At 38.1% G+C, this 19,202-nt stretch overlaps 1 protein-coding gene across 3 annotated transcripts; it reads left to right on the top strand.

Annotated features, from left to right (window-relative positions):
• Positions 1–66: 66 nt before the first annotated feature.
• Positions 67–19,202, top strand: TDRD1 (tudor domain containing 1). 3 transcript variants are annotated; one of them, XM_027740061.2, is made up of 21 exons: positions 67–269; positions 1,463–1,527; positions 1,696–1,843; positions 2,232–2,337; positions 3,431–3,470; positions 4,413–4,461; positions 5,984–6,067; positions 6,412–6,588; positions 7,806–7,913; positions 8,425–8,595; positions 9,325–9,573; positions 10,739–10,861; positions 12,135–12,245; positions 12,433–12,603; positions 13,531–13,776; positions 14,296–14,412; positions 14,634–14,744; positions 15,852–16,019; positions 16,357–16,578; positions 16,751–16,797; positions 18,277–19,202. In XM_027740061.2, the coding sequence occupies exons 2-21, from the start codon at positions 1,471–1,473 to the stop codon at positions 18,367–18,369; spliced, it is 2,598 nt and encodes an 865-aa protein (XP_027595862.1). In that variant the 5' UTR covers positions 67–269; positions 1,463–1,470; the 3' UTR covers positions 18,370–19,202. The 3 variants fall into 3 exon arrangements, with proteins under 3 accessions (XP_027595862.1, XP_039241064.1, XP_039241063.1); XM_039385130.1 differs by lacking the exons at positions 67–269; positions 1,463–1,527; positions 1,696–1,843; positions 2,232–2,337; positions 3,431–3,470 and having other exon boundaries at positions 4,320–4,461; positions 6,418–6,588; XM_039385129.1 differs by lacking the exons at positions 67–269; positions 1,463–1,527; positions 1,696–1,843; positions 2,232–2,337; positions 3,431–3,470 and having other exon boundaries at positions 4,320–4,461; positions 8,428–8,595.

Genomic DNA, 19,202 nt, shown 5'->3' with positions numbered 1-19,202 from the left:
CGAGAGAGTGCGGGCCCGGCCGGGCGGGGCGGCGGGAGCGGGAGCGGGAGCGGGACCGGGACCGAGACCGAGACCGAGACCACACGGCCTGGGACGGGAGCGCCGGGGACCGTCCCTGCGCTCCGGGGGCTGGTGCTCCTTCTCCGGCCGCCGTCAGTCCTCGAGTGAGCCACTGCACCGTCCGCCCACGTGGGGCAGCTCGGGCGGCAAGGAAGCGGCCCGAGGTGTGCGCTGCCCTGAGGAGGAAACCGCGCCGGAGGCGGTCGGAGGTGAGTGCTGCCCTGAGGGGGGCAGAGGGGTCGGAGGCAGCCGAGGATGAGCGCTGCTTCGATGGGGAGAAGAGGGCAGGGGGCGGCCCAGGGGGTTAGTGCTGCCCTGAGTGGGGAAAGGGGCCGGGGCTGTCGGGGGGAAAGGCGCCGGGCGGGGGTGTCTAATTTTATTCTTAGTTGAATTAGCTTAATTAAAATAGCACCTAACACTACTGTTCGGGTGCGGAAGTGCATTTCTGGTTGAGTGGGTTGCAGCGTCGCTTCGAAAACTGCTCTGCTTTATCTGCAAGTTCGTTTTAATTTGATTTCGCCTATATGCTACAGAAAGACCTTTACATTTAAAATAATTATATCGAGTGTTAACGTTTGGAAAGCAGGTGCCAGAAATTCATCTCAGCAGAGCCCGGTCCATGGTTCCTCTCAGGCAGCCCGTGTTTGTCCCAGAGCTCCCGGTCACGAGGAACCCAGGAGTGCAGCCTTCCTTTTTATTACTACAAACTTTTTGTACCCAGACTACAGTGAGGTCTCCTCCAGAGAGACACGTCTCTTGTGGATCCAGCGAGCTTCACGTGCAGTTGGTGATGGCCACTCCTGCTTGTAGTGTGTTCCTCTCCTGAAGGAATTTTCGTTGTTTAATCTGCAGTGTTTGTTTATTGTCAAGGTCTGTAACTTAGAAAGCTTTTTGTTGTGCAGACTAAAGAAACAAACGGTAGAGAATGAGCCTGCCAAAGTGGATGCTGAAATATGGCTTCAGAACATGACCCAAAAATACTTAATTCGTGATCCTGCCTGAATTAATCTTTAAATCCATGCTTTTGCAGTTACCTGGCCCACCACCATCTTTGGTCATACTCTGGTGTGACATGATGGTGGAACACCTTATCTCCAACATAATGAACTTACAGGTGCAGATTTAAGCATCAGTGCCAACTTCCTGTTAAAAGACTTCCAGTTTTGAGTCTGAGTTTTTCATTTTCTAACCAAAATCAGTATTTTGTAAGCAAACAATGCGCAATATTTTTTACAAGTGTAGAAACAGTACAGTAGAAAGTTTTAACTGCAGCACAAGTGCAATAAGAGAGACTTTGTCTGAAGCTTAACACAGGTATCTTGACTTTGTTCTTCCGTTATTGTGTATAGACATGCATTAGTGTTGTTAATCGGATCCCTTTTGCAAAAACTTCTGCTTCTAGGAAGTTCCATGGAAGACAAAACTTGTAGAGGAAACTTGACAGCTGCAGCTGATGAAGAAAATACTGTGAGTTATTTCACGCTCCAAGTATTCTGAGCATTTCTGGATAGCAGAAATGATCAGCATATGTGGTTCATTCTAGAACTCTGACGTTTCGGCTCTTTTTGTTGTCATGTTTTTGTGAATCAGAATACATTTTTCTGGTAAGAATAACTTCAGGTTTTTCTTCCACAGGACTCACATTCTAACTCAATTAATGGGAAGCCAAAGAAATTGCAATGTTTCTCTAAGAATGCTTTTTCTGTTTGCTGTGATGAGAGTCTCTTGAGTTTGTTAGTACCACCCCCTAAAGGTGGGACTTGCCATCATTGTGGTCTGTATGGTAAGTGCCTGTTGTCCTGTAGTCTATGACATACAGTGTATTTGTCAGTGAAAGCGGATCAGGCTTGCTCAGAAGTTTCTTAAAATGAATGTATATTTTTGACTCTGAGACGCAAATACAGACTATTCAGAACATAGTTGGAGTAGTAGAACTGATAAACAGGAGATAGCATCTCCTTATCAAAAGTGGTGGGGTTTTTACCTTAAATGTGGAAGTAATTTGGGACATTTTGGTATTAATGTCTAACAGCTGTGTGTGAATACAAATACCTCTTTGTAGGCGCTTAGAATAGTAGTGGAGCTGTTTTGTAAAGCAGTTATCTTAACAGTTCTTGTCCATTCCAATATATGTTTCTCTCAGACTTCTCTTTTCTGTCTTTTTTCTTTAGGAACTCTCAGGTGTTCACAATGTATGCAAACATACTATTGCTCTGCAGATTGTCAGAAAAAAGATTGGCCAACACATAGGGTTGTATGTGATCCCATTAAACAGAAGTAAGTTTGTTAAAAGTTCTGCCACATAATATGCACAGAAAGACAATATCCCTCCCAAAACAACAGAAATGACCATTGGAAGGCACTGTTACAGTAAAATATGTTGCTTGTTCTTAGGCTAGTGCATTATCTTATACCTGACGGAAAACTCAGCTCTGCTGCTTCAGAAGGGTTACTTGAAAGATATTTTTGGAGTTCTTAAGGCATAGTGTAGTGTGATTTAAAACAAAAGCATTCATTTTACCAGGTGAGGATGCAGTAAGGATACCAGTTTGTCTCATGACTTTGTTATTGCTGTTCTTAACATAGGGAAAGGAGAAACAAGACTCTGCTCTCAACAGTGTCATGGTTAAGGGATTGCAGGTTCTGAGGAGCACCCTTTGAATCTGGCTGCTAAATTCATGGATATTTATCTTTGATGAGCAGAGTTGCAATTAGAAGTAGTTGTTTAAGCCAGACCATTCTCTGGTGCTCATTTTTTTTACCATGCTGGTTTGGATGCTCAATAGATCACTCACTAATCTGTTTCAATTAAAGTAAGCACCATTAGTTTATGACACAGTACAGATTGACTGGCTGGCTTTGGAACAGCTTAGGGGGTGATCTGAGCATTTTAACTGACAGTCTCTAGCAAGGAGTGATGATTGCAGTTCAGTGAATCTGCAGCCAGGTGTACACAAAGGAGATTGTTTTTTTGGACAAGTTTTGCTGCAGTGATGAATGTGGAGGGGAACATGGGGACAGTCTGGCATGTATGTTACCTGAATATTACTTTTGTATTCTACTGAAATAGCAGGGGTTTTTTCAGTTTTATAGTTATTGAGGTTGGCTTGGGATTACGGTGTTAGCAGAACTCCACAACAGTGTCAGATATCTCAATTTTAATCAAAATCAGTTTGTCAGGAAAAACACACCAGGTGTTGCTTAATAGGGATTTAACATATAGTTCATTTTCTTGGATGAGGAATAAGGGTTGACAAAAAACACATATTATGAACACAGCCTTTTATTTCTATTTGCAAGTAGACTGTATTATTAATGCTACTTGTCAGTCTTTGGGTCTTCAGAATTAACATTTTTTCTTTGATTACAGTGCAAGTAAGAACAAAACCAAGGAGGGAGTTTGTCTTAAGGTATGGAATACAATTTTGACTATATCTTGAATGGATCTGCTGTGAGCGAGATTTAACCTGTACAGGAAAGGAACAAGTTTCTCCTTTTAGAAAGATGAGTGCTTCAAATGAAAAGTTACTGGGGGAAGCATTCAGAAATAGTTACATCTAGAGCCCTTAAAGGCACTATCAGAGACAACTCTGGTATTGTTGAAAAAGCATATGTGAAAAAGTTAAAAATCAAGACATGCATGATGTTGCTGGAAGAATTATAGAAAGGAAACAGATGTTGTGTGTCCAGTTCAGAAAACTTCTGGTGCTTTCTTTTCTGTATAGATAATGAGGTGATGCTTGAAGCCTTGGCATTTTATTAGAGAAGTAAATTTAATGTAATATTGAACAGTAACAACTGCAGATAAGCTGTTGTTTCTTTGCTGTACCAGGAATTAAAGATGACACAGTTCTTCTTTGTAATATTTTGAAGCCTCTCTTGATCTTACTTTGAGCCTGCAGTCTTCCTGTGAACTCTTCTGCAGGAGTTGATTTTTTTGTCTTCGTTGTTTCTTGGGATTGTATTTGTGGAAGGGAATAAACGTGCATGCCTCCAACTAGCCTCATGTTTGCACTGTACAGAGAACTCCTCTGTCATGTACTCTTTGAAGCTACAGCTGAACAACTGCAGTTTAAACATAACTTATACCTGTTTTAAGTAGAGTAATTCAGCTTCTGTGGATTCTCTTTTTACTTAATTGCTGAATTCTTTAGAAGAGAGTTAAGAAGTTAGTTGAATTGATAGCACTTCAAATCCCAACAGCAGCTTTACCTTTTATAGGCAAGGTGATATTTCTGAAGGCCTCAATTATTTAGTTGCTTAGATAGGGGGCAAACAGTCCTCTACCCATCTTGTTCTAGTTGTAATTCTTTCCAGGCCACTGTTCAGTAACTGTTGTTGATATATTACAGGAGGAAGTGATGTTGAGTTTTGCTGTAGATGTTGTTCTTCCAGAGTCTGGTAAGTACTTAGTTGAGTGTGGGGAAAAAACCCAATACAGTTCAGGCTTTTATGTTCACACCCCTCCCCAACACCCTTAAAAGACGAGTGTTTTCTTTTGTTCTCCTTTTGTCACTGTTCCAACTTGCTTTGTTTTACCTTTCCATATAGAGGTATTCTTAAAATGTCAGTGCTCAAAATACCTTGTTAGGCTTAATAACCTTAAATTTGGTAAGGTTACTTTTCCAGTAGAATAGCAATAAATTCAGTGTGTTCTAGACTAACTTGTTTATTTTTTTTCTTTGTTTTAATAGATGCATGAAAATTTGGTACTGTTTTGTTTCTGTATCTCATCCTTTTTTAACTCTTTAAAAATTAAAGTATCATTTTCTAGTTCCATCTAGGATTTTACCAGCTTTTTTATATTTCATATATGCTCACTGAAGTATCCCAAAGAAAGTGCAATCGTTGGATGTTGCTGTATCTAGTTGGAGAACTCTGTAAGAATGTTTGTATTTCTGGCTTTGCAAGCCTCAGTGGATAGAAACAAACCAAGCACCAGACCTTTGAGGAGTCAGAATTCAGATTTTCAGTTGGGCTGGGTGGCTTTGATTGTCAGACAAGGTCAATACACACAAGGTGTACCTTTTGTCATTATTTGGAGGGCTGTATTGTTTAGGTTTTCTTCTGCCTGCAGAGCAAGAACAATATAGTGCTGAGAGCACATTCATTTCATTGATCTACAGCCCACAGAAACTTTGAAGGAGTGATGGTCGATCCTCTTAGCTTGCTAAAATTCCTCATGTGCAGGAAGCTTATTCTCTGTGTCATACTCTCTGCAGTCTCTAAAAGGATGGTTCTGTTTAGTCCCATGTATATTCAACTGATTCAGGATTGTGCTGGGCATATTTCCCATTTGATTGCTTTACAGCACACTAATGGCAAAGCAATATATAACTTGCCAGCCTTTTGGAGGGAACATCACATAAATATCACTGCATTCTTGAAATGTTCCATGCATTTATCCCATGACTTCACAAGCAACTTAAACACCTGTATTAAGGTTTTCATTTGAAAATAATGATATTGAAAGCTTGGAATACTGTTCTCATGCATCAGAAAAAGAATATGTAATAGCTAAGAAACTCAAGATTTCTTTATAATTCTTAGTAACTCATTATATAATCAGTGTTTTAAATACTGAGGTAAGTTATGAACCTTTGTGTCTGAAAAGCTCTAACCAGTTTTTCAGTTAACAGTAGTGACTGCAAACAAATGTTGATTGTTACTGCTTTGCTCATTTTATTTTGTCAAACAGTCTTGGAGCTGTGAATGTGTTCAGAAAACTCAAGTAGTTGAGCTACTCTGAAATTACTTTTATTTTACATTTTAAACATATTAAGTGCTGAGCAAATAAGTCAAACGTGCTCACCTTGTGATAAGGATATAGGGGATATAGGTCAGGCTCAGAGCAGAGTTCTGAAATGAAACTAACTGATGGCTATCTTACATGGTAAATCGCTTTCTCACCTCTGTATTTTAGGCGACTGCCTAAGTAAGGTTCCCTTAGAAATGAAGTCTCACTTAATTCCAGAAAGTGATGCCAACAGAGGAGATTCTCCAAGAGGTAAGCAAGCAAATCAAACTAAACTTGGGGAATTTTAGGTCCTCCCATATTGCACCATATTCAAGCTGTTCAGCAGCATCCCCTCACACTTAAAAATATATGCTAGTGAAGCTTCCTTCAGGTCACTAGTGACAGTAGCTCATACACTTCTTAATAGTATAAAATATTAGTGATAATAGTATAAAATTTTAGTGATTATTATGTGAGCATCAGTTTTGTGGATTAGGTGACAGGAGCCTTCAAAGTCTAAAGCGTCAACAAAAAGAATAAACTGTTTCAGTATGTTTATATTTTCAAAGTCATCTAGCTTTTGATCAGCAACCTTTTTTCTTTTTTATGTACAGTGTCAGAAAACCATTCAAAGGGAAGTGCAAAGAAAATACCTGAAGATGAAGACTCTCTTCACTGTGCTAATTCAGTTGCAAAGTGTGTCTCTTTAAGCATTGGAGACAAATTTTCTGGTATGGTTTCCCACATTCAAAATCCAGACACCTTCTTCTGTCAGCAGATGGACAATGCCTGTAAGTGACGTGTTGGGAACAGAATGTAGGATGCCTAATATGGCATTTTTCTCTTCATTAGAGAGTGGCTGGAGGGAGGTGTTGCTGGTCTTGTAGTTTTACCTGAAATAGTGATTCCCTGTAGTTTAAGGCCATGCTTCAGTCAGTTAAGAGCCACAGTATTGTAGGGGATAGTTTTTGGCAGTGTTAGCTGTTTATATCACTTACTAACTGCTCTTATGTTAATTTGTGGGCAGTCTGAGTAGTGCAAAGTACAAAGGTGATATGGCTTGGATTTTAGCAATCTGAAGTCAATTCGTATCACAAATATTTAGTGTTAAATGTGTTCACTCAGGTGTGCTAGAAATGCGTTTTGAGTTTGTAATTACTTTTTTTACTCCTATAATACCTTGTTATTCCCTTTAACAGTGGAGGGAAGTGTTTCCTTAAGACTAGGTGTGTGGACTCAACGTCTTTGTTATGTAGTATGAGTAGAATATCTGAGTATGATATCTGAGGAAATATCTGAATATGAGGAGGCCAGGTAATAGTGCTTTGGTGCTTCCTGACAGAGTGAAACCTAAGACTGTAAGTGACACTGTAGAGGCCAGAGCGTGAAGCTGCAGGGCCTTCAGGTGCATCTTCCACAATGCCCATAAACAGATGGCTGGGGGACAATGAAAAGCAGAATAAATTGGTGAGATGTGTCCCTCTCCCAGTGCTGACTGAGCCAGTGGGCTTTTTTCAGCTAAAATGGCTTTGGCAGCTGGATGTGATCTGGTGTATCTCCTGCAGTGGATTTTTCTTTTGTGTACATCTGCAGCCTTTTAATTCTGGGTAGTCCAATAGCATAGCATGTCCTTCGGCAAGAAGTGACCTACCTCATCGTCTGCCTGTTGTTTAAAGAGCTGCCTTCCTTGTTTCTTTCTGGCACACCTCCACTAGCTTGCTTTCAATTTCCACTGGCTTCAGTTTTGTTCCTCTGTTCAAAAAACCATCACTGGTTTTCCATATTCCTTCTCTTTACTGCTGATTCCTCACACTTGCATGAGGACCCTCTTCAATCTTACTGATTGAAGAGTTCTAGTCTCACCGCTATTTTGCTATTATGTTAAACTCGTTAAATAATCTCCATTAGACTACAAGATGTTCTTCCAGGCTTTGAGGTTAATATTTGTGTACTTTTGTAATAATTGCAAGACAGGCTATGTTCCAAAACTTATATATTTTAACATTAGGTCAACTTGCTGAGCTTGAAGTGTCTCTTAATGAATATTGTGGCAGATTTCCCGGTAGTCCATCTTTCCATCCTGCTGTTGGAAGTGTGTGCTGTGCCCAGTTCACAGGTAAAAACAGAGTGAAAATACTAATTCACGTTACTTTAAAATTGCATTCTATAATTATGTTTAAAAACATTTCACATAGAGTTTATTTTATTTCTGTCTGGTTTTTAGCTGTGGATTATGCTTGGTAGTGATTGAAGAAATTATATCTATAAAATACTTATTTAAGAATGACTCTTCATTGAGCAAACTCTTAACACTGGATTTAGATTATTTAGAATAGCTTTTTATGAGGTCACGAAGGAATTTGGGTTTTTGTACATTGCTAAGTATTATCTCCCCATGGCCGGAAATAAATATATACTTGAAATTTCAGATCCCACAAAAGGGACAGAAGAAATGGGATTATGTGTAATGATGAGGCTCTGATAGGCTGCTTCTCAAAACGTTATTTAGCCAAGACCTGGTAGTCCCGAATTGTATTGAGACAGATGTATTTTTTATGTCAAAAAAAATCATTCTGTTCTCAGAATTTACAAGTAAATACAATGAACATCTGTATCTTCCTTTCTAGAAGACAATCTTTGGTATCGTGCTGCTGTCACAGCATATGCTTCTGAAGATACTGTTTTGGTGGACTATGTGGATTATGGTAATTCTGACTCTGTTCCGCTGATGAAACTTCGTCCTGTGATTCCAGCGTTAATGGACTTGCCAGCTCAAGCCATAAGGTGTTCCTTGGCAGGTAGAAAATAAATTATAAGGTGTTTCAAACTACATAGAGGCAAAATAAGTGGGATTACATAGCCATCACACTTGTAGTATCTTACATGGAAATATGGGGACGGATGCAGGTTTCAGTAGGCATTATTTCCAGAATTCTTAACTGTAGTGGCATATCTACAAAATGTGACAAATCTATCATAATGTACCTGGTGACTTGAGTTGTATGTCTGGAAAACTGTTATATGAACATGACCATTAGATTTTGCATATGCTTTTGTTCTAAGCACAATCAGTAATTTACTGGATATGTGGAATTCTTAAATCTGTTGTGGTTCTAATACTGCAGGGGAAGGTAGATTTTGTTTTATATCTCCAAATTCAGAGCTGTATTGGTCCCACTCCCCTATGGCAAATCTAGTAAAAGTACTGATAGATTCCTCACCATAGGCTTGTGGAATCTGTGAAGTTGGAAAGGGCATTGACAGTTACTAGTTCACTTTTCTGTCTCAAGCCAGGATCAATCAATTTATGGTTGTCTTTGTGTAATTTTTAATTATTAAACTAATTAAAAAGTTCAGAATCTAAATAACTGGTTTTGAAATCTTGTTATGGGCAAGAGGAGTAAGGGTGAGTTACCTGGTGTATCTGCTGCTTTATCTGTTGCTTTACATAGCCCTGTTGTGCTTTTCCACACATTGGTGAGACTTGGACTGACCTCAAAACCTTTCCATACTGTGTCACTTTTTAGGTGTGAAGCCACCACTGGGAACTTGGACCTCAGAAGGTACTTCTTTTATGAAAAATCTGGTGAAAGACAAAGTGTTCACAGTAAAAGTAGTGGATAAAGAAGGTTCTACATCTGTGGTGGAGCTTGTGGACGCATCAGTTACTCCGGCGATAAATATATCAAGCCTTCTCATAGAGGAAGGCTGTGCAGCTGAGGAGTCAAGGGTGGCCTTACCAGCAGTCACAATGAGTGATGTTAAGCAAGAAAATGGTGAGTATGAGCATGTCCTGCTGAGCTGGCATTATGTAATCTCCCACTGGAGTGGGTACAGAGAATGCAAGCTCTTTGCTGGTCAGAGCTTTCCAGTCTGGCTCATGAAGTGTAGGCTTCACAGCTCAAAGGTTTAGCCATGGCAACTTTGCCATGAAGAAATCGTGTCTGTATGTGTCTGTGCATACATAACAAAGTTTGAATTGCCTACTTTTGGAAGTTGGTACTGACTCTGGTTAGAAGTCTTACGGTTTCTAGTTGGATATGACTAGCTAGTACCTGCTTATTCTTATGCCCTTGTCCATTAGTGCAAAAAGTATTTTCTCTATTTTCATCTTCATTGTCCTATATTTTACACATAAAACCACCTAACTCACTCCTTGAAAATTTGACAATAGCCTACAGAGCTTCCAGGCTATGCCTAAATTGCCTTTTTTGCATTTAGTGACCGAAGCTTCTATCTGAGACATTTGCAAAAGTTATATTGGATTTCTTTGAAATCTGGGGGAAGATTCCTAGCTTCTCTGTTATGAAGCATGTTAAATCCTTCTTTTCCATCCTGTGTCTGGTAAATGTATGTGTTCTCTCCTGATCCATTGGTTCTGAAAACTGGGGGGAAGTCTTTTTGTCAAGTCTATGTTCAAATCCCTTAATTTTTGATCTTCCCTGCTAGACACTTTGTGGCCAAGACATGATTATTGTTCAGAAGGCTTTGTTCAGAAGGGTAAGGAATGTTACATAAAATTCAAATGAACAGTAACTCCCGTGGCTGCATCCAAACACATTTTGATATGTCGCCCTCATGTCAGACATGATATTGGGCAGATGAAACAGCATCTCAGCATGGCCATTCTTGAAGCTCAAGTTCCCCAGGGACCAAGGTTCCCCAGTGTCCCTCTTGCCTAGGCTGTTGCCACGTAGTCCATACCTTGTTGTATGATTACTGTTCATCTGTGGCTCGCTCCTTTTGGTAGTGAAGAAATACATTAAGCAACTGGCATGTTTCTCTTACTTGATTTTACTCTGCAAAAAAGGCTCTCACTATAAATAGTCTGTCAGGCTATTTATAACAAGAATTTCAAGGATATGAATGAACATTCAAGATGTATAATTTTTTTCCTGTAAAAACGTCTTTTCATTCTCTCCTTTTCTCTGTCTTCTCTAGAGGACACGATAAACAAAGGAACATGCAAGTGGGTTAAATTAACTCTTAAGCAAACAGTCAGTGTCACGGTGTGTACAGTATACAGTCCCGGGGAATTTTATTGTCAGATTTCAAATACCCATGGTAAGTTTATTCTGCTTTTTTCTTCTAGTTTCTTTGCTTCCTGATTTGTCATTTTCTGTAGTTCTAATGAATTACTGTTTGAAGGGAGCTTATAGCACGAAGGCTTACCCCTGAGTTTTTTATCTAAGAATACAAGTGGAGCGGCAAAGAAATTGGATCATGTTATTTAGTGACTCCAGTTTGAAATCTGAAAATGTTGAAGGTAAGCAGTTGAATAAAAATCCAAGAATGTAGAGGAAAGTGAAAAGAAGTACCATAACTAGCCAAAGGACATCTAAAATTTTTTTTTCACAGAAGGAGTGGTCAGGCATTGGAATAAGTTGCCCAGGGAGGTGGTGGAGTCTGAAGTGGCACTTGGGGATGTGGTTTAGGCGTGATTATGGCAGTGCTGTGTTGACAGTCGGACTCAGATAATCTTGAAGCTCTCTTCCAGCCCTGATGATTCTGTAAATAAGACATGTTCCCTGTGCACAAACAATATTTACCAGAGCTATCCTCTAGTACTCTCTTCTGATTTATAAAAACTTACAAAGAGATGATAACTGTAACATGAAAATGAGTAAATGCAGCTTTTGAGACTTGACTTCCTCTTGGATAAGCTAAAAAAAAAAAGTCTTGGTTCTCTATCAGAAGTCTCTATAAAGGCTTTTTAACCTGCTAGAAAAAGAACATGACAAAAGTCAGTGCTGAAGTGGAAGCTAAAGGCATTCAAACAGAAAATACGGGGCAGATCTTAAAAAGTGACAGATGTTTATTCTTTGACTTATCTAGGGATAGTATAAATTCCTCATGGTTTATAGACTTCAAATGACCAAAATCCTCCCTAAAAGTGATGTGTATAGAGCAGGCTGAAGGTCTCAGTATAAAAAATAAACGAGTAGGGTAAGATCCCATAACTTGTCATATGCACTGGCTGAACTAGGTAGTTTCCATGGTGTTATCTAACTGTAAAATATACTTTAGATTTTACAAGAAAGTGTGGGTTTTTTTGGTTAGCAGGAAGAATTACTGGTCATTTTGTTATCATACTGAACTAATGTGTCAGGAAATACCAGCTGTCTCATCATTTCCTGCTAATAAGCCTGTGTAGTGAGTTAAATAGTTAATTCGGTGTCAACAGTGTCCTCATTTTTTCTTTTTATGAAATTCTAAAATTCACAGAAATCTCCCATGAAATGTTTTACAAATAAGCTATACAGTGGACAGTATTGATAAAGTTCAAGTCAGCTTATTTAGTTGATCTCATATTTTTTTTTTTCTTTCTAATTTTCAGAATTGCTTGCTCTAAACTCACTTAACAAATCCATGTCTGAATACTGTCAGAAAACTCCACCAGATGTTTTCAAGCCTGAAAATGGAGAACCTTGCTGTGCTTTTTTCTCTGGCAAGTAACAGCCTGAAATATTTTTGTTTTTACAGGGTGAACACAAAGAAAAAAAATTAGCTGATAGTTTGCACTGTAGAGGATAGAAAAGAATTGGATTTATTTACTGAAAAATGAAAGCTGGTAGAACTACCAAATGTGTGAAGTAATTATTAATTTATTTTTTAAAAAACTTTTTTAAAATTAGAAGATGGTAACTGGTACCGTGCTGTGGTGCAAAACATCACTTCAGGTGGATCTGTTCAAGTGAGCTTTGTGGACTATGGAAATTTTGAGGAAGTACCATTGGATAAAATACGGAAGATCTCACCGTCATTCCTAAAACTTCCATTTCAAGCAATTAAATGCTGGCTCTCAGGTGTGTCTTATGGGTTCTTTCTCTTAGGAGAGCTATTGCATTTAGAGACTTGCTGCTGTGGGGGAAGGAGGTGATGAAAGCAAATACTGTACAGAATTTTGTTCTTTTGGGGTTTGTTTTGTCTTCCCTGAGCTCCTCCCAGTGCTGTGGAGTGATCTGCATGGACTTCATTTACTGATTTACTGGTCAAAGGGAACTTGTTGTTTAGTTCTGTGTAGTGCTTACTGGCTTTGGGTTGCTGCCTTGAAACACAAGTAAATGTGCTTTTGTGCAACTTTATTACTCAAAATTTTTGCAGGCAAAGGAGCTAATCTGTTTTAATGAAGCAAGTCGGCCTTTCAGTTCTCTGAAATGGGATGTTTCATTTGATTCCTGTAGAGTTTGGCACCATACTTCTGTTTCTCAGTCTTATAAAAATTCCCTTTCTACAGCAAATCACTCAAAATTCTGCATAGTTATCACTTCTTTCTAATGTAGTCTACTTGGTTTAAAAATGAAAAATGTGGAAACAGGAAAAAGCTCAAACTCACATTTCATGGAAGTGTCTTTTGCTGGTGTCCCCTCCGCCCTTAAAACACTTTGGGGTTTTTCTGCTCTTTTGATAAAAAGGCCATATTATACTAATGCATAAACAGTCTTAGTTGTGTTTTCTGTGCAAAGGCACAAGGATATACTTAATAGAATCACAAAATATAGAAAACAAAACTTGGGAGTCCTGAGGAAATGTGTTCATTTCAAAGAAAAGAGGAATAGGGAGACCACTTAAGAGGATGAAGGGCAATGTGTTTCCCTAAGGTAGTAAAATAGCCTTGATATTTCAAGTTATGCTTAAAAAAAAAAAAAAAGGTTTTACTAAAGGAAATTATAACGTTGAAGAAAGTCAGCATTACTAAAGGGAGATATTTTAACAGTTATTTTACTTCCTAGGTATAAAGCCTCACAATAACAAATGGAATAAAGAAGCTGCAATAAGATTTCATATGTGCACTTCAGGGTTAGAGCTTCAAGCCACCGTAACCTCCCTGTCCAGAGATGGGGCAGGTGTGGTGCTTACGGACAATTCCACAGTTCGTCCAAAAGTGATCAATGACATACTAACTTCTGAAAATTTGGCTGTAAAGGAAGTTCCACAAGATAAAAATAACTTTCCAGACAAGTCCGTTGGCCAAAAAGGTAATTAAAGGAATATTAACTTTTAGATTTTCAGTATTCAAGCTTTTGACTGTGATCTTGTTGTTTCACTGTAGTTTGATGTCAATAACAAACATGTATAGTTTTTGTTATTTTGTCAGTTTTTACAGCTGAACACAAGCTGCCCTGCAGGTGGCATTACAGACAAAAAGAGAAAGATAAAAATTTGTGTCTGTCTTAAATGAATGCTGTTTCACTCTTTGAGAGTTAGAGAATTAGAAATTTTTTATGACTGAAACTTTTCTCATATTTATTTTCCAATATCTTATTTTTTCTGAGGTGTTTTTTTAACTTTAGTTACTTTTATATGCCAATAGTTTGTGAACAGCAAATTAAGCATCAGTTATCTTGGTTTAGATTTGTCTTCCCGAAGGAAAGACATATAGTTGTCTTTGAAATTCAAAAAGATATTATAAATATCAAATAAAGTAACAGTTACTTATTATATGTATATGCATGGAGGATAGTGGTAACACTTCATTTTCTTACAATTTCTATTAGTAACCTCACTTGGGCACTGGAAGTCATTTAAATTGGCTGTAGGTGAAACCATAACGGTCTTTGTAACAGAAATTGTAAGCCCAGACTTGTTCTACGCTGTACCAGTTCTAAATGAAGGTAAGAAAAAGTGTTCACTGTTCCTAATACCAGTAAGAAGACACTGTTGCAACCTAGTTAATAAAATGAATGCCTGTAGTGAACTGGACCATGTGGAAATGTACCTCAGAGAACAGGAAAATATAAAATATGCCAAAGGTGGGATCAGGGGAGCATAAAACTGAAGTATGCTCTTCATTATACCCAAATGTGTTTAACTACCAAGTGGTTTTTTTCTGTAGTTCAAAAGAAGGAGTATAGGGAGCTGGCTGCACTAGGAACCTATTGCAGATCTTGTAAGAAAGAGCCCTTCCAACCAAAACTGGGTGAAGCTTGTTGTGCCCAGTTTTCAGGTGAGACAATTGTTTGTTCTTGTATTTCCTTGACCAGGGTAAAAGAGAGCCTTCATTTTTGCTTTAGAAAAAGGAAAAACGCCAACTTGAAAGTGCTTACAGATCTCTTAATGCTGTTACAAAGGATAGTCTGGCTGCATCTTTAGGGCAAAGAAACTGCCTGACAGTCAGGGAGAGAAAATAAGGAATAGGTTGTGCCCAACAAAATGTATGGAGCTTTAAGTGGGAAGAAAACTAATTACTGTTTAGATTGCCATGAAAGTCATGGCAGAGGAGTGCAGACCCACTTCTGGATTGTGGGTGCCTGAGTAGTTTTTCACTGTTGCTTTGTGTGAGCGTGGGGCAGTGACACTGGTTATGATCAGCCTTGTTAGGCTAACAAGTTTTCCAGGCTTAGTGACCTCTTAATTCAAGTCAGAAATATTCTTAACAGCGAGGGAATTTTGATTTATTATTTTAGTCTTTCAGAAGAGGGGATACTCTCCTGGTACCTAGCTCACTATTTAAAAAAAAAAAAAGTGTTGATTCAAATAAATGTTGACTGCATGTGGCTTGTTACAAACAACCTGGCAAGTGCTGAAAATTAACTTGGGTGCTAGATCAGGTAACAGTTCATGGAAAACAAGATAGATGAATTTTAAAAAATGCGAGAATACAAGAGTACAGAGTATACCTAAGTGTTTGACAGTTGTCTTTAACTTCTGATGATGAGTTGTTGTTACTGCTTGTTGCCTTTCAGGGTAATTGAGGAAATGAGATTTTTTAAAGTTTTTTATTTTAGTTATGTTTCGAGAGGGAGTATGTGTTGAAAAACAAAAGTAAGGAGCTAGAAACAGAGTGTGCGGACATCCTTAAAACAGTCTTGTAGTAAAAATCTTACCTGTACAAGTTGAAGCAATATTCTCAAAGCACAACTTGTATCTTTATGAATACAGCAGTCAGAAACTATTCCCTTGTTTTGTGAGCCTGCTTCTTGTCAAGTGGTCTTATATATGTGCCAGAGGGTTTAAAAATTCCTGTAGAACTCTATAGATTCTTGTTCTTGGAATAAACTGTGTTTTTAAGATGATACTTCACATGTGACTGTTCTTGTCCCAATCTTTTCAGGTAATGGCCGGTGGTACAGAGCTCTTGTTCTAGAAGCTTCCCAGTCTGCAGTGAAAGTACTGTATGCAGACTATGGGAACACAGAAACTTTACCACTTTCAAGGGTGCTGCCAATCAGTGATTCCTTTTTAGAGCTGCCTTTTCAGACAATTACATGTTCACTTGCAGGTAAACAAGGTCCCAAAAATAAGCAAAACAAAAACATCCCAAAAAACCCTGACTTATTTTCTTGAACGTTAGAAATCTGTACCTGCTCTGGTGGTAGAGTTCATTCCTTAATACTGGTAAACAACATGATGATCCCACTGAAATAGTACACTGGTTAACATTGCAAAAGCTGTTTTAGAAAGCATGTTTTTAGTTCATTATCTGTAGCATTTAAGCTATTTATACTTGGAAAATTTAGCATCACATTTTCAAAAACATGCATGTAAGATTTGAGTCATATCATAAAGGAATTATTTAGATGACAAACTGGATTTTTTTTTTTTTTTTTTTTTTGCAGGAATAGAGAAAGTTGAGTGGTCTCCACTACTGCTTAACAAGTTGAAAGAAATGGTATTGAAGCAGTTCGTCGCAATTACAGTGAAAGGGTTTAACGGAGATGTTAAGTTAGTAACGGTAGAGAAACACTGTGAAAATGGTGGTCTGAATGTAGCTGACAAACTTGTAGAGCAAAGTTTGATCAAATCCTGCAGTGCTGAAAACTCACATAGTGAATGTCAAGGTACGTACTCTCGCTTAATTACTTCAGTTTACTTATTTTGAAGAACTTGTAAACACATTGGGGTGTCTAAGTAACTTCCTTCTAAAAATCTTGAATTCCACATGTCACCTTTTAATTTGGGAAGCAGTGCCCATGTGTATTTTACTCATTCACTTTGCTTGGGTTTTTGTAGGTAATGGAGGTGAGACCAAATGCTGCTGCACGGAATTAAAAGAGCAGGTAAGATCCAATCCAAGCAATACTTCCTTATGTTTCTAGAGTTTAAAAGAAACCATATGTGGGGAAGCAAATGGGAGTAGGGAGACAGTAGCTAACTGGAACATGGAAGATATGCAAAGTGTATCCTAACACTTTTTCTCAGTTTTCTGTAGGAGCTAATAATTAAAGCACCCTGAGACTGAGGGAGGATACTGTATAGATCACACAGACTTCATTAGTCTATACTTTGCCCCACATATGGCTCTTATTTTATTTTTCTATAGTGTGAAGTCTCAGGAGTGTTACTTTGTTGTCTAAAGATAGTTCTGGTGTTTTGCATCACCTGTGTCATTTGGACAAAGGGCAGCTGGATTTTTTTCAGTAATATGGCTCTGTTTTGCTGTGTACACAACTTGGCAGACAGTTGCATATGTAAGAAAATTCTTACCATGTGTATTTCAGATAGAGATTAATATTAATATGTGCCACAGTTTCAGTCATGGAGCTAGGCTGAGAATCTGAGTGCAGTAGAAGACTGGAATATGTAACAGGGTTTGCCAGTTGCAAGATTATTTTTTTCCTTCTAGAAAAAATTGAAATGTCTTACAGATATAGCATATTCACGTAATTTTTGAAAGCTTTCTGGTTTTAAGCTTTCTCCTTTGCTATTTTAATTTAGGCTATTTATTGAAAGTTTAGAACTTTAGATAAAGTGTAAAAAAAGTACACCAGAAAAGATGCATCAGCCTTTGTCAAAGTGATGTTCTTTGTCAGAGGAATAAGCAAACGTAATTTTAAAGACAGAAACCCCTTTCAAGGGTGTTTCAAACTTTCCTGTCTTCCCCCAACCACAGGCAGCAAGATGAAAAGCAAAAATGGTATTTTAGAGGTAGGAAAAGAACATTTCTGTTCAAATTTCACTGCTTCAGAGTTAGCGTCGTTACTGGGAGTTCACTGGCAGAAAGGCAGTAATGTTCCTCGGTGTAGCTGGTTTCTCTGTCTCAGTGTAGGCTGTTGAGCCCCCTTTTCCATTCCCCCTCTGTGTCTCTTTGATCTTCCAGTTTGATCTAGCTAATATGTTTTCTGACTTCAGTTTGATCATCTTCTGTTACACTTCCTTACTGGTTTTGCTCAAAGTCTCATGAGAGATGAAGAGAAGACAGATGATTATATTATAAACTGAAAACATAAGAAAATAGACATGTGTGAATAACCAAATTTAAGATTGTGATCTCAGTCCTGATTTGAGTATTTAATCAATTAGGTTTGAGGAAGCTGCTTCAGCAAAAAAAAAAGTGGGGAAAGGGACACATTCACATGGACAGGGAAAGTCAGCTAAAATTCTGCTGGATTTTCCCCCCTCCAGAAGATTTTATAACAGAAAGGAACCAATATGGGTTTTTGCTGAGTTAGTAGTGTCAGGATCTACCCTGATCTGAAACCAGCAATTAAAAAAACACCAGAATTGTGCATCTCTAATTCTTTCTGCTTATTCCACAGCTTAAAAAGCATGAACAGGTCCTGCTCTTCCTTTTAAACAAGTATGGGAATACAGATGGATTCACTGAAATGAAAAATCTGTTGCAGCCTTAAGTCTCTGACAGGCACCAATTAATTTGTCTGTAACCAGTTCCTTTTTTTGGAAGAGGAAGAGCATCCACCAGCTTAAAAAATGAGTCACTTTGTAGAGATTCTGCTGTTTAAGCACCTATATTTATCTGTATGCTTGGGTTGTTATTGTGACATAAGCATGTAACTTGAAGAATTGCAAAGTGGCAAGCTAAAAATTCTATTCTGTTTTTGTTTTATTCCACCATGTCCTGCTAAACTTCTTGCTTTTATTTTCCTGTTGAATGCACAGAAGTTTATGAAATGGCCACTACATTGTAAGTCTATTTTGTAAACTTGCACTGGAAATTATTGTAATCATAAAGCTTACTTAATTTTGATACCATTAATGTTACTTGAAAAACTGTATCTAACCTTGATTACTCTTCTTTCAGCTTAATTTCTGGTCTCAAGTTAGACAGAATTGTTCTTTATAAACTTGGTTTCAGTATCATTAAAGGTTGAATGTTGTCTTGGACTACATACAGGTAGTTCTCTCTAAAATCAGTAAACACTTTAATGTGCACCGTTCTTTATTTACACCTATGCTATCTATTATGCATCTGTGAATATTGTTTTGAAGTGAATTGTATTAGAGCTGTTTTGTGTGTAGCTACATCATCAGGATTTCTACCCTATCAAGTTTTCACATCATAACAGAAAATACCCATTCTGGGTTATGACAAAAATACTGAGTCAGATTATTAACAGATGTTCAGTATTTCTGTAGTTGAGTACCTAGTTGTCCTTTCTGACTAATCTAGGAATGTCACATTACTGTTTGTGGAACCTAATAAACATTTGCTCATGAAACTGCA

The sequence above is a fragment of the Pipra filicauda genome, unplaced genomic scaffold (genome assembly GCF_003945595.2).
Source record: "Pipra filicauda isolate LSUMZ 115617 unplaced genomic scaffold, ASM394559v2 scaffold397_size650280_pilon, whole genome shotgun sequence".
NCBI classification, from domain to species: domain Eukaryota; kingdom Metazoa; phylum Chordata; class Aves; order Passeriformes; family Pipridae; genus Pipra; species Pipra filicauda.
The sequence above is the reverse complement of the archived record's forward strand: the minus strand, read 5'-3'. Positions and strand labels throughout refer to the sequence as shown.